Here is a 14,721-nt window from a genome sequence, read left to right on the forward strand (position 1 = left end):
GAAATGAAAGTCCGAGGGTGGAATAGAGAAGGGGTAGTAAAAAGAAAAGCATTTTGTCTTTTGAATCAAAGTATTTAAATTCCCCTCCTCTGTCCTTTCAGTGACATTTATTATAGTGAGAAAGCTCTGATGCTATGGGCTGAATGGGGATGAGGGAGGAACCAACAGAAGTCTTTCAAATTATGAAAGGTTTTCGCAGAGTGGATACAGACAGAAAATTTCCTCACGTGAGAAACAGCTTAATTGTCAAGTCATCAGTTTTGGATAGTCACCAAGAAAACCAAAAGGAAATTCAGAAGAAACATTTCCAATGATGGGAATGTGGAGCTGGCTATAGAAGGGAATAGAGGGCTATAATGATAGACATAGGCAAGGAAAGAAGATAGGAGGTTCCAGTGGAGCAATAATGCTGCCATGGATTTGCTGAAACTAACGGCCTATTTTGTTGCCATATATCCATGCAATCCTATGCATTATAAATTCAACTTGCATCGAATTCTGTTGATCCTCATCTCTACAATATTAGTTGCATTAATTATAGTAATAAGATCTGCCATTTGTCCTTTAAATTGAATCACATCTTAATTCCATCTACCCAACTTGGTTCCATAATTCTCAATATTCTTATCTGACAACAATCTGCATCAGTTGTGAGGGTTCAATCAATGTGTGTGAAGGAAGTATTTCTAACAATCTCTGAACAACCTAGCTCTTAATATGAGCCTTTTTGTTCTGGACTCCTCCAGCCTGAGGATATCTAAACTCAGCATCATGAAGGGCAATTTCATGTAGATCTTCACTTGGATCCTCAAAAGTGACCTGTTTTATGACAGTGGATAGTTCATAATCAACGATTCAATCCCATTTCCGTACTTAGCATGGCCTATTTCAACTTTAATTTGTTTTGCAGAAAACTCTGGCCAGAAATATTTTGGTGATTTACATGCTCTGTGCTTCTTTCACCTTCTAAGATTGGATAGGTAACAAATAAACTTCAGGATGCTAACAGAGACCCGTTCTTTAAAGAAGGAAACAAGAGGGACATGAGAATTTATAGGCCAAGCAACAGGAAAGATACTTGAGGAAATCATGAAGGAAGCAATATGCTTGGACAAAGGAAGGCAAATTAGGGCCACATCGTGATTTAAAAAAATGTAGTGACCTGCAAAAAAGCTTTTGGCAAGCTATCTCTACAAGGCTGAAGCTTCTGGCGTTTGTGGTAATATATTAAGCTGTATGAGAATTGGCTGAAAGTTTGTATAGAGGAATTTCAATCTCTTTGGAGGCACTGGTATTTCACAGGTATCAGCACTGGAACTGCTGCTCATCACTGTTTTCATTAGTATCTAGACGTAAGTGCTGGGACCACAATCGTCAAATTTGTAGATAATACTGAGATTTGTGCCAGGATCAGTACTGTAGACAAAGTTCAACTGTTTCTGGTAAATCTTGCTGCATTAGGCTTGACTTGTAATAGGCACATTATGAATAATTTGAAAGGTACAAACAAGTGCCAGGACGAACGTTCAACATTTGCACACCCTTTACGGGAAAAGCAGAAAGGAAAATGGAGAGCAGGCATTCTAGTACATTGATCTCTAAAGATTCATGAACAACAATATGAAGCATTAATCTCAATGAGTGGAGTGTTGGGATACATTCAATTTTCACCTTGTACAAGACCATTATTAGTTCTTAGTTGGGATACTGTGTCCAGTTTTGGTGTCCTGCTCTCCATTTTCCTTTCTGCTTTTCCCGTAAAGGGTGTGCAAATGTTGAACGTTCGTCCTGGCACTTGTTTGTACCTTTCAAATTATTCATAATGTGCCAATTACAAGTCAAGCCTAATGCAGCAAGATTTACCAGAAACAGTTGAACTTTGTCTACCGTACTGATCTTGGCACAAATCTCAGTATTATCTACAAATTTGACGATTGTGGTCCCAGCACTTATGTCTAGATACTAATGAAAACAGTGATGAGCAGCAGTTCCAGTGCTGATACCTGTGAAATACCAGTGCCTCCAAAGAGATTGAAATTCCTCTATACAAACTTTCAGCCAATTCTCATACAGCTTAATATATTACCACAAACGCCAGAAGCTTCAGCCTTGTAGAGATAGCTTGCCAAAAGCTTTTTTGCAGGTCACTACATTTTTTTAAATCACGATGTGGCCCTAATTTGCCTCCCTCTGTCCAAGTATATTGCTTCCTTCATGATTTCCTCAAGTATCTTTCCTGTTGCTTGGCCCATAAATTCTCTGGGTTAAATTGAGGGTTGGAAAGATATGTAAATGAGAGCCTCTGGATAAATTTGCAGTTTAAAACATCTTTTTAGTCAAGCTAGGCTAAAATAGCTAGTGTGCCACACTTTAGAGAAACAGAGACTTAGGGGGTTGTCTGATCGAGGCTTCTAGATGACAAGCAATTATCATCCACTTAAATTCAAACTACCGAGTCCAATTATCAGTGGTTACTGGGAACCAGGGGCTCACAACTATAAGTTAGAGAAAGCTTTATCTAATTCCTTCAAGGTAAAGTCAGACATGCTTCCGCCTAGGGCAGAAATCATCTCTTACAAAAGATGGATACTGCAGGCATGGGTGATCTCCAGGATTAATTTAGATGGCCCGGTGGGGTTGGAGAGGAATATTTTAGGTTCTCCCTTGCCTTTACCTCACAATTGGAAATCGGCTATATTTTTGAATTCTGTCTTTCACCTTCCCCAGGAAATCACATGATTTTTGGAGCACGTACAAGCTGTGTGCAAAAGCTAGATGAAGACGGTTTTGTCCTGTCATTGTCTGCATGTTCATAAACTGGAGACAGTTAGAACTAACAGGAGGCACATTTGTGCGAGTGAGTGAAAAGTGTAGTGAATAAAATTTCAAGTCACATTTAAAAATAGTTGCATTTTAGCCTCAGGAATTTAACATTGCGTATTTTTTCCCCAGACTTCACAAACAAAATTCAGCTGAAGGCAGAAGAGCTCTATTTTGCCAAATGTTATTTTTACCTGTTCAACCTCCAGCAGTTTTTCAATCCGTTCTGTGCTGGAGTTCAGCTCCTCTTTCACCTTAGAAAGCTCAGCCTGCAGTTCCTCACGTTTTGCGCTTAGCTGTATGATGAGATTCTCCTTTTGCTGCAAGATAGCATCCATCTCTTTCAATCTCTCTTGCTCTTGGAACTAAAACAGACAATTCTCATCAGGCAGTCTGTGCGCAGCACAGAATTTTATCATTGTAACATTAGATTGGGTTATTACCTATTGTTACAGGTCAGTTATCAATGGGTCTTCATTAATTTACCAATTTGTCGAACTTATGACAAAAGTAACACATCATGTCCCAAACAAGAGTGTTGGGCCACTGAGTCAGGTGGAGCAAGTAGCTGAACCATAAGCCCAAGATCAAATATTTGATCACTGAGCTGAGTTAGTGAGATGGTAACAGTCGATCTGAGTGGCCCAGGTTACAGGATAAATGGCAGCGGAAGAGGAGAAAGGACCAATGGTTTTACTCTTCTCTGCTACTGGAATGATGTGTGTGTGAGATACTTAGTAAAGACAGGAATAGGGTCAGCTGTGATGTGTATTCAGCCAAATATTCTATTAATGCTTACTGTCTGGCTTACACAAAAAGGATTATGGTCATCCTCAGTCTTGAAATGATCTTGCACAAATAGTAGAAGCGTACAGCAGCAATTTGGGTTTTAGGAAACCTCATGATGAGAATCCATAAAAATATTGTCTTGTCTTGCAAGAAACTCAGTTGTATTGAATGGCTACAAAATCCAAAACAAATGAAACCAGAATGACACAGGATATAATCTGGGGGACTTCAACGTCCATTACCAAGAGTAGCTCAGCAGCACCATTCCTAACCAAGTCCTATAGGATATGGCCACACTGGGCATTCAACAGGTTTTGAGGAGATGGAAAATAGGGCAGCACGGTAGCACAGTGGTTAGCACTGCTGCTTCACAGCTCCAGGGGCCTGGGTTCGATTCCCGGCTCGGGTCACCATCTGTGTGGAGTTTGCACATTCTCGTGTCTGCATGGGTTTCCTCCGGGTACTCCGGTTTCCTCCCACAGTCCAAAGATGTGCGGGTTAGGTTGATTGGCCATGCTAAGAAATTGTCCCTTAGTGTCCAGGGATGCGTAGGTTAGAGGGATTAGTGGGTATGATATGTAGGGATATGGGGGTAGGGCCTGGGTGGGATTGTGTTTGGAGCAGACTCGATGGGCTGAAGGGCCTCTTTCTGCACTGTAGGGTTCTAAAAACCCACTTGCACTTCTCCTCACCGATCCACCTGTAATACATCTACGACACTGGTAGGAGTGACTACTGCACAGTCTTTGTGGAGATAAAGTCCCATCTTTACACTGAGGATACCCCCCATCTTGTCTTGTGGCCTCACCACCATGTTAAATGGGAAAGATTTCAAACAGATCTAGCGATACAAAACTGGGCATCCCCATGTCTACATGATTTCCTCTGGGTGCTCTGGTTTCCTCCCACAGTCCAAAGATATGCAGATTAGGTACATTGGCCACACTAAATTGTCCCTTAGTGTCCTGGTATGTGTAGGATACAGGGATTAACAGGGCAAATATGTGGTGTTATGGGATAGGGCCTGGGTGGGACTGTTGTTGGTGTTGTCTCAATGGGCCAAATGACCTCCTTCAGCACTGTAGGGATTCTATGAACAGGCAATGGTACTGAAGACTTGTGTTCCAGAACTAGTCATCCCTAATCAGCTGTTCCAGTACAGCTATGACACTGGCATCTACTTAGCAAATGTGCAAAGTTGCCCAGGCATGTCTGGTCTACAAAAATCCACCCCATCCCATGTGTCTATCTGCAATCAAGTGACACTTGTTCAGCAATAACCTGCTCACTGATGCTCAGTTTGGGTTCCATCAGTCCTAGGACATTGTTGCAGAAGTTCCTCAACCTTCTGAGTTCTAGGCTCAACCATCCTCAGCTGTTTCATTAATGACTTTCCCTCCATCACAAGGTCAGAAGTATGTTCAGCACCATTTGCAATTCCTCAAATACAGAAACAGCCCATGTCAATACGCAGCAAAACCTGAATAATATTCAGGGTTGGGTTGATAAGTGGCAAGTAAGTCACACCACACAAGTGCAAGGGAATGGCCATCTCTGACAAGGGAGTATTTAACCATCCCCCCCCTCAATGCTAAATGGCATTACCATCACTGAATCACCCATTATCAACATCTCGAGGATTACCATTGACTAGAAACTCTGGACTAGTCATGGGCTGTGGCTACAATCGTAGGCCAGAAGCTAGGAATTCAGAAGAGAATAACTCACCTCCTGACACCCCAAAGTCTATCCACCAACTACAAGGCGCAAGTCAGGAGTGTGATGGAATCCCTTTCATGTGCCCGGATGAGTGCAGCTCCAACAATACTGAAGAAGCTTGACACCATGCAGGAAAAAGGAGCCTGCCTGATTCGTACCCTATATACCATCTTCAACACTCTCTCCTCCAGTACGCACACACAGTGGCAGCAGTGAGTACAATCTACAAGTTGCACTGCAGCAACTTACCGAGCGTCCCTCATGACCTCTATCATGAAGGATAGGGTAGCAGGCGCATAGGAACAACACTATCTGCAAATTCTCCTCCAAGCCACACATTATCTTGACTTGGAACAATATCACCCTCCTTTACTATCACTGGGTCAGAATCCTTGAACTGCCTTCCCAACACATAGGGTGTTCCATTAGCACATGGACTGCAGCAGTTCAAGAAGACAGCGCAGCCATACCATCTTAAAGGCAATTAGGGAAGAACAATAAATGCTGGCTTAGCCAGCGATGCCCACATCCCATGAATAAATAAAAAGACAATGGCAATGGTATCCACCCCAACAATCATCTTGGCTTAGCTAAAGTGCCATTAGATAAATTGATTTTGACCTGAATTCAACCACTTATGAGGTCAGTCACCCAAATATTATATCTTTGTACAGGCTACAGTGATGAATAGATGACAGTGTGGTCTTTGGAAGATGACAAAATAAACATTATCTACTATCAAGTATTATGTGCCAAACAAAATTGTTTGTTCATTAATGCCAAGAATACATATAGACTTACCAATAGATTATCTTGCACCTTTATTTCTGTAGTAGCCAGAGCAACATCAACTGCTTCCTTTTCTTTCTCAAGCTGCTTCAGATGGTCTTTGAGGTCCCTATTCATTTTCTCCCACTTGGCCAACTCACCCTGCAATCTTCCAAGTTCTTCTTGGCTATTTGCATCCTTCTGTTTTAAGGTCTGAAGCACACCATTATGCTCCAGAATGTCAGAGCGCAAGGCCTGTATTTCCTCAGAACTTTTTTGGAATTGAGCTGTCTTGTCTAACAGTTCTTGTTCAAGCTCTGCTATTCTTGTTGGCAAACATCCCATTTCTTCTAATTCCACCTTCCTTTGCTTCTCAATCATCTGTAGCAGCATGTCCTTTTCAATCTGGGCATCTTCTAGCTCTTGGACACGTGATGAGAGAAGAGCCACATCCGCATCCCGTTGAGATATGTGAGTCCTCAACAAACTGTTGTCCTCCTGGAGAGTGCTGTGCTGTAGGCGAAGGGATACCAGCTCCTTCAACTGTTGCTGATTAACTTCCTGCATGTTATGAAGGTTTGTTTGCAAAGCATCGACCTTTTCTTGGAACTGTGCCTCTTTTTTATCCAAGAGCTGGAGAGAATCTTGTTTAGATACCATCACTGACTGATCCTGAAGCTCTGTTGAATGCATATGATTCATTTCTTTGCAATCTCCAGCAGCCCTGTTGTCTACTTCAATACATGCCAGCTCCTGCTGCAGATTGTCACTCAGTCCCCGAGGAAATGCTGCATTTTGTCTGCACTCTTTTTCCAAACCTAACAGTTCAAGGTCTTCCTGAGAATCACTAACTTCATGACGATTTGGACCCAACAGAGAAAGTTCTTGCTGCAATTTCTCTATAACCTCAATGAGATGCTCAATTTCTTCCTCTTTTTCCTGACGCAATCTATCTTGGTCAACTCTCAGTTGCTCTATCTGTAATTTCAGCTCTTCAATTTCACTGTTTTTCTCTTCAAAAGTCTGAAATAAAAAGAACAAGGAAAACCTCAAATTTTACTAAACACTGGTAAATTAATACTGAAAATTTCCAATCTTTCTTCATCGAATCATTGTGATGGAAATTGTACAGACCATGATATCTTGAACACTTCAATTAATAGTTTGTCTAGATTCATCATTTTTTAAACTTGTTCTATTATCTCTCCCTTTTGCCTTGCATTAATATCATGTCATTTAAGCACTCATGTCCTCCAACCAACTGCAAACCTTCCCTATTGTTTGTTCTTCCCCCTTGAATCTTCTTTGTCTTTGTGCCCTTTTATAAACTACTACAACTCCAAACTTTTTCCAGTTCTGATGATACGTCACCCACCCAAAGCTTTGTGTTTATCATCATGGATGCTGTCTTTCCTATTTAGTATTTCTAACACTTTGTTTTTGAAATATAATGAGGTGCTTGTTTTGGTGTTATGAATAGACTTGCAGATGTCATTAAAATTAGTAATCAAAATATTAGTGAATAAGCAGAAGGACATTTCCAACATTACATCATCAAAAGAAAACACTCAATTTGTAAGGACATCCTCTGGCTACGAAATGTGCTGTACAACTCCAAGATTTTCTTCTGGGGAGAATACAGTTCATTAAAAGTTATGAAAATGATCAGAGTTGGAAGGATTAAAGGATTCTGCACAAAATGGTCTCACTTTGAGATCCATGAAGTAATTTACCCAAAAGGTTTTGCATTAGCCTTTAGCTTCATGTAGTTTATTAACTGAGCAGCCCAACGCAGTGTTTATGTTCAATTCCATAACGGTGTTACCTTGTTGTCTAATGTTATTTCCAGTTCCTCTTGGAGTTTGAAGATTTGCTCCTTTAGTTCATCGATTTCCTGGTTCTTCTCCTGCAGCAGAGCCTGAGGTAGTTGCAATCCAGGCAGTCTGTCGCTTTCTGCATCAATACCCAAGCGCAGATGTAGACTGGCTACATCCTCCTGAAAAATGCAATGACTGGGGCGTAATGGGTATACCATATGAAAGTATGTAAATTAGCATAAACTTTCAACGTTAAGTAATAGTATGAGAGAATTATATGCAAATGATAAACAGATGGTTCAATTTTCCTTATCCAGTTGGTCTTTCGGAGTATATTTTGTTTTTTCTCTTGCAATCTGACTCCCAATAACTTGTGAATCAATGCCAATGAATTTACCTTCACTCGGATGTTCTCCTCGTGGAGCTGGTTAATGGTCATTGCTGACTGCTTTGTCTGGATCTCCAGCTGCATATTCAGCTGAAGCATCTCATCGTTTTTATTCATCAGATTCTCTCGAAATTCATCAAGTTGCTCCTCGAGGCTTTGGATCTTGAAAATAAATTCCACAACAAGCCCAGTTGTAAAAGCAATTCAACTTCCATGTGTTGCCCAAACCAGACATTATTCTAATGTCTTTACTCTACAAATTTCATACAATGCATTCATTTTACCTTGTTGTTGAAGGAAGATTTTTAACCACTATCTGGAGACTGTCACAAATGAAGGAAAGAAGGAATGGCAATTAGACAGTACCTTTCATCACCACAAGAGGGCCTAATGGTGTCACAGCCAATGGATTACTTGATGTCACAACCAGTGTGTTTATTAGCTATCATGTGAAGTGCCAAGTGGAAAGTGAGGGATTGGGGACACGAGGCAGAGTCCAGGGAAGTCAGGATGGGAGGGAGCACGCGTGTCCACCGGACCTAAAGAGCATGGGGGTAAAGTTAAAAAGGGGCTTCTGATGGAGCAACTACCACCCCCAGACTTCCTGCCTGAGGCCTGAAGCCAGTTATTTCTGGATTCCCCATAAAGTTATGGTGCAGAGAGGCCATTCAACACATCACATCTGAACCAGCTCATTTGAATCCATCTTTCCGGCACCTGGTCCACAGCCTTGCAAGTTACAGCATTTTTAACGCAGATCCAAGTACCTTTTAAATGAGTTGGCTGTTTGAATCTCAATCACCAATTTGAGCAGTGAATTCTAGACACCCATTACCCTCTGGCTGAAAAAATTCTTCCTCATGTCTCCTCTAACTTTTAACCTTAGACCTATGCCATTGCAAGAGGAAACAAGTCCTTTCTGTCTATCCTATCTAGTCTTTGTACACCTCAATTAGGTCACAGCTCAACTTCCTCTGTTCTGAGGAAAACAGCCCAAGCTGATCCAATCTCTCCTCAATGCTGCAATTTTTGAGCCCTGCAACGTTCTTGTAAATCTCCTCTGCACTGTCTCCAGAACAATTATGTCCTTACTGTAATGTGGTGAACGGAACTGCACACAAAGTTCCAGCTATGACCTAACCAGCGTTTTATATAGTTCCATCATTATATCCCTGTTTTTGCATTCAATACCTTGCCCAAGAAAGGAAATCATGGCATATACATTCTATACCATCTTCCCTACCTTTCCTACCACCTTCAAGGACACGTGGTCATGACACTCCAAGGCCTTTTACTTCCTCAACCCCTCTTAATATCTTTCCATTTATTAAGTTCCTTTTGTTTTATTTTCCCCTCACATTTTCCAGGTTCAATTCCATTTGCCAGTTCTTCACCCATTCACCCAAATCATTGATATCATTTTGGAGACAACAGCCATCGTCTTCATTGCCAACTATGCAGCCAATATTTGTATCATCTTCAAAGTTCCCAATTGTGTCTCCCACGTTTAAGTCTAAATACCTGAGAACTCCTCCTACCAACCTAAAAATTAAGGCAAGGTGGCAGCCCATAATGGTCATTAAAAGGGCCCAAATGGAGCAAGGGTCTAAGGCCTCACCTGCCCCAACATAAAATTGCCAAGAGCTCAGAGTGGGCAGGCAGCCATTCCTTGATATTGCAATTTCACCCACTCTCTCACCCCCAACCACATACAAAACCCACTGATGGGGTGAATATAAATTTCAGGCCATAGTTAGTGTCATTTGGGCACACGGGAGGCTATTCAGCCCATCAAATCCATTCCAACTCGCCACATAGCATTCCAGAAGGTCCCAATCTCCCAACCTATCCCTATTGCCCTGTAAGCTTATTTCCCACAAGTGCCACTCCAATTTCCAACTGTAATCACTGCTTGTCTCCACTTCCACCACCCATGTAGCAAATTTCAAGTCATTACTGTTCTGCGCAGAACATGTCTGCTTTACAGCCCCCTTATCTCCAGCCCCAAACTTTGAATCTGCTAATTAGAACAGGCGGCACTGTAGCACAAGTTAGCACTGCCAACTCACATTGATTTATAGAGCTGCTCAAGGGGCCAACTGGCCTACTTCTCTTATTACCAATTTTCCTTTGAAATGAAGAAGGAAACAAGACTAGTAAAGAGAGAATATGAGAATTGAATTGCAATTAACGTAAGCAAAATGTTCCATCAACATGTAACTAGTGAGCAGGAGGAGGAGGAGGATTGGACCTACTGGGAGAGAGAATGTGATAGTTCTTCAAAGCGCAGTGCAAGACTCAAGTACGTAGTGAGTACTTTGTATTTTTTTTACCTAAGAGAAGGATGCAGTCAAAATATTGGTCAAAACAGAGATGGTGGAGGTAATATGTGGGGTGAAGAGAAGGGTGTGCTACAGTGGCTATCTATGCTTGCAGTAGATGAGTCGCCTGGTTCAGATTGTTGCATTGCAGGTTCAATTCTGCTCACTGTCTGTGTGGAGTTTGCACCTTCCCATCCCCTTGTCTGCGTGAGTTTCTTCTGGATGCTCTGGTTTCCTCCCACAGTCCAAAGATGTGCAGGTTAGTTAATTGGCCATGCTAAATTGCCCCTTAGCGTCAGGGGAACTAGCAGCGTAAATAAGTGGGGCTACAGAGATAGGGACTGGATGGGATTGTGCAGACTTGGGCCAAATAGCATCCTGCACTGTAGCGATGAACAGCTTTTCTTTGTTACCTTATCTAAACCTGTCAGAATCTTATACATCTCTACCAAATCTCCCATCAGTCTACTTTGTTCAGAGAACAACTCCAACCTAACATTGCAGCTAAAACCATCATCCCCTGAACTATACTGGTAACTTTCCTCTGTAACCACTAAAGAATCCTCACATCCTTTATAAATTATGCTGAACAGAACTGAATGCAACACTCTAGTTGAGGCCTAACTAGTGTTTTATAAAGGTTCAGCATACCTTTGTACTCAATACACTATATATGAAGCCCAAAATCCAATGTGCTTCTCCTACTTACTTTCTGAAAATCTATACACATGAACTCAGAGGCTCCTCTGTCCCTAATCTGTACCATTAAGCATATTATTGTCCTCATGCCCGTCCTTTAAATGAGACACATATTTTGGAGATAATTCAATTGGCAACCTGCAATGCAACAATCTGAACCAGGCGACTTATCTACTGCAAGCATAGATAGCCACTGTAGCACATCCTTCTCTTCACCCCACATATTACCTCCACCATCTCTGTTTTGACCAATATTTTGACTGCATCCTTCTCTTAAGTAAAAAAGAATACGAAGTACTCACTATGTACTTGAGTCTTGCACTGCGCTTCGAAGAACTATCACATTCTCTCTCCCAGTAGGTCCAATCTTCCTCCTCCTGCTCACTAGTTACATGTTGATGGAACATTTTGCTTACATTAATTGCAATTCTATTCTCGCATTCTCTCTTTACTAGTCTTGTTTTCTTCTTCATTTCAAAGGAAAATTGGTAATTAGAGAAGTAGGCCAGTTGGCCCCTTGAGCAGGTCTATAAATCAATTAGATCAGGGCTGATCTTCTACCCTAATGCTATTTTCCCACACTATCCCCATATCCATTGAAGCAACATACATCGATCTCTGTCTTGAACATAGCCAGAGTGAGCCTCCACCATCTTCCTGGTTAGTTTCAATGTCAAGATAGTGTGGTACCTCTGAAAGAGAAATGTCAATCTCAAATGATCTTACTTTGGGACTAATGAAACTGTTTCTCAATCCCACCTCGTTTTCCTTTGTCTGGAGAGCTTGCCGCTCATTCTGTAACTGCTCCTTTAAAGTTTGATCAGAAAATCCTTCAACAGGGACTCGGTGTCTAGCTTCATCCAGCTTCGACTGTAGAGCAGAAATCTGCATAAGGTTATTGTACTGTTGCTGCTGCAGGGATTCCTTGTCCTATCACAAACAAAAACACACAGAAGAAATGGTAATACTGGCAACACCTCACAGTTAAAAACAAATCTCAAGCATGAACCTGTTCAGCTACTATTCTATGCAATCATGCTCATTCAAATATCAGAATGCCTGGCTTGAATTCAATCACATCAGTGAACGAATCTTAGAGATCACAATGACTGTATATATGTTCAGAACCAACTCTGCACATTTCCAATCCAATGTATTTATTCAGAGAAAGTAGCAACCAGTTGTTCTTTTTTATGATCTGTTTTTCATCATATTTTTCTTTTTTTGAAAACAATTAATGGGCTGTAATCAGTTAGTAACAGAAATGAGTTGAATGTCTTGCAGTCAATGAATACTTTGATGCAATAATTCTCGGAATCAAGGACTGACTCTGGATTTTGTGAAACTGACACAAAACATTAATCTCAAACTAATACCACAAAATCTTTTAAAAAATGTGGCACAAACTGAACAGTAGAGCAGATTGGAATCAACCAGGTTTGTTTGTGCACCAACTACATGCTGCCCTTTCTTTACAATTCATAGTCATACAGCACAGCCCACCATGTCTATGCTAACCATCAAATACCAATCTATGCAAATCTCATTTACCAGCATTGGTCCATAGCTTACTTAGCCTTGGCAATTTAAGTGCTCATCCAGATGCGAGAATATCTGCCTCCATCACCCTCTCAGCCAGCGCGTTCTATATTCCCACCACCCTCTCTCAGTGAAAACATTTTTCATTTCCCCTCTAGTCCTCATCTTAAACCTACGCCCATTCAAGTCATCAAGTCCCTGCAGTGCAGAAGGCCACCATTTGGCATATTCCACCCAGACTTCATCCCCTCAACCTCACTCCTCCACCCCACCAATGCCCTAACGTACACATCTTGGGACATTATGGGGCAATGTGGCATGGCCAATCCATGTAATCTGCATATCTTTGGACTGTGGGAGGAAACCAGCGCACCCGGAGGCAACTCATGCAGACACCGGGTGAATGTACAAACTCCAGAGTCAGTCACCCAAGGCTGGCATTAAACCCAAGTCCTTGGTGATGTGAGGCAGCAGGGCTAACCACTATGCCACAATACCATGGGAAAACGATTTTTACGATCTACCCTATCTATGCTGCTCAAAACTTTGTACACCTCTATCAAATCTCCTCAGCCTCCTCCACTCCAGGAAAAACAAACCCAGCCTATCCAGTCTCTCCTCCTAACTGAAAAATTCACTTGTCCAACTAAATTGTCACCATCGAAAGAAGGGGTTTTAAAACATTTTGTCAGAATGCCTGGCTTCATGCAAGCCTCAACTATTGCTACATTTGCAGGATTATGTTAAACCATGCAGCATTTGGACAGCATCACAAATCAATGTCAAAAACTGACTGGTTTCTTTCCATAGCATAGCAATGTTAGTTCCCCAAATCACAATTTGAATTGAGATGAAGCCATCTCTCAACATTTCAAGCAACAGGCTCAGAAGAGTTGCCTAAAGCTCTCAGCAAATTAAGGCATGATATGGATTCTACTTAGATCATTCAGTAACAGGAAGTGTTATCTGCGCTGGTTCTTTGATAGAATTATACAATTAGTCCTATTCCCATGCTCTTTGCCCATAAACGTGCAAATTTGTCTTCTTCAATTATATATCTAGTTTTCATTTGTCTTTCATCATCACTTCCTAAAATTTCTGGGCTATGATGATGTTTACCTGAGATATACTTCCAGAAAGTTAGAGCTAATCATTTTGACTGGATTTTAAACTCCTTATTTCTCGTGATTAATTTTGTGGTTGCTACACATCAATTCAACTGCTTTGAAATGAAATTCACAAAAGCATGGTTCCTCAGTTTACCTGTGATAATTCTTCCTCTATCCGCCTCATCTTCTGCACTTCTTGCTCCAGCTGATGAACACGCTTTTCTACATCCGCACTGGATGAAATTATCTGCTCCAGTTCTTTGATCTGCACTTTCAGCTTTGCTATTTCTTCACTTTGTTCCTGCACATCTTGCTCCAGGTGTTCCTTTGTTAGCAGCAATTCATTGTAATCATCTGTCTTTGTCTGGATCTGTGCTTCCATGGTTTCTATCTGAAGATGGTATTTACACACAAATACACAGTAAAATGTGAGCAGACGGTTCTTGCATTACTTTTGATTTTGGTTGGAGAAGTCTACTTTTTTAAAAATCAAATCTCTGCTAAAGTTGTAATATTCTGTATTGCTTATATTAGAAATTTTTTTATGTGAAGGTAATTTGCATTATGTGGGCAGAAAGTAATAATCCAGTACTTAATGGTTCTGTAAAATCTTTTGGAACCTGTTGGACTTTAACCTGGTGTTGTAAGACTTCTTACTGTAAAATCTGGACAACTTAAAAAAAAACAGTAAATACCTGACTTAGTGATACACAATTTATTTGAAGATTTGAAAAGATTCTTTGTGAGAAAAT

General features: G+C 41.1%; 1 protein-coding gene across 2 annotated transcripts in view; it reads right to left on the minus strand.

The window, feature by feature from the left end:
* Positions 1-14,721, minus strand: part of pcnt (pericentrin) — a 194,824-nt gene that overhangs the window by 53,229 nt on the left and 126,874 nt on the right. For both annotated transcript variants that reach the window (XM_080198511.1, XM_080198510.1), the window contains 6 exons: positions 14,124-14,360; positions 12,081-12,251; positions 8,311-8,463; positions 7,922-8,092; positions 6,130-7,119; positions 3,015-3,185 (listed from right to left, as the gene is read on the minus strand). In XM_080198511.1, the coding sequence (XP_080054637.1) occupies positions 3,015-3,185; positions 6,130-7,119; positions 7,922-8,092; positions 8,311-8,463; positions 12,081-12,251; positions 14,124-14,360 (1,893 nt within the window). The remainder of the gene's footprint in view (positions 1-3,014; positions 3,186-6,129; positions 7,120-7,921; positions 8,093-8,310; positions 8,464-12,080; positions 12,252-14,123; positions 14,361-14,721) is intronic.

The sequence above is a fragment of the Carcharhinus amblyrhynchos genome, chromosome 11 (genome assembly GCF_965287045.1).
Source record: "Carcharhinus amblyrhynchos chromosome 11, sCarAmb.v2.hapA, whole genome shotgun sequence".
Classification (NCBI taxonomy): domain Eukaryota; kingdom Metazoa; phylum Chordata; class Chondrichthyes; order Carcharhiniformes; family Carcharhinidae; genus Carcharhinus; species Carcharhinus amblyrhynchos.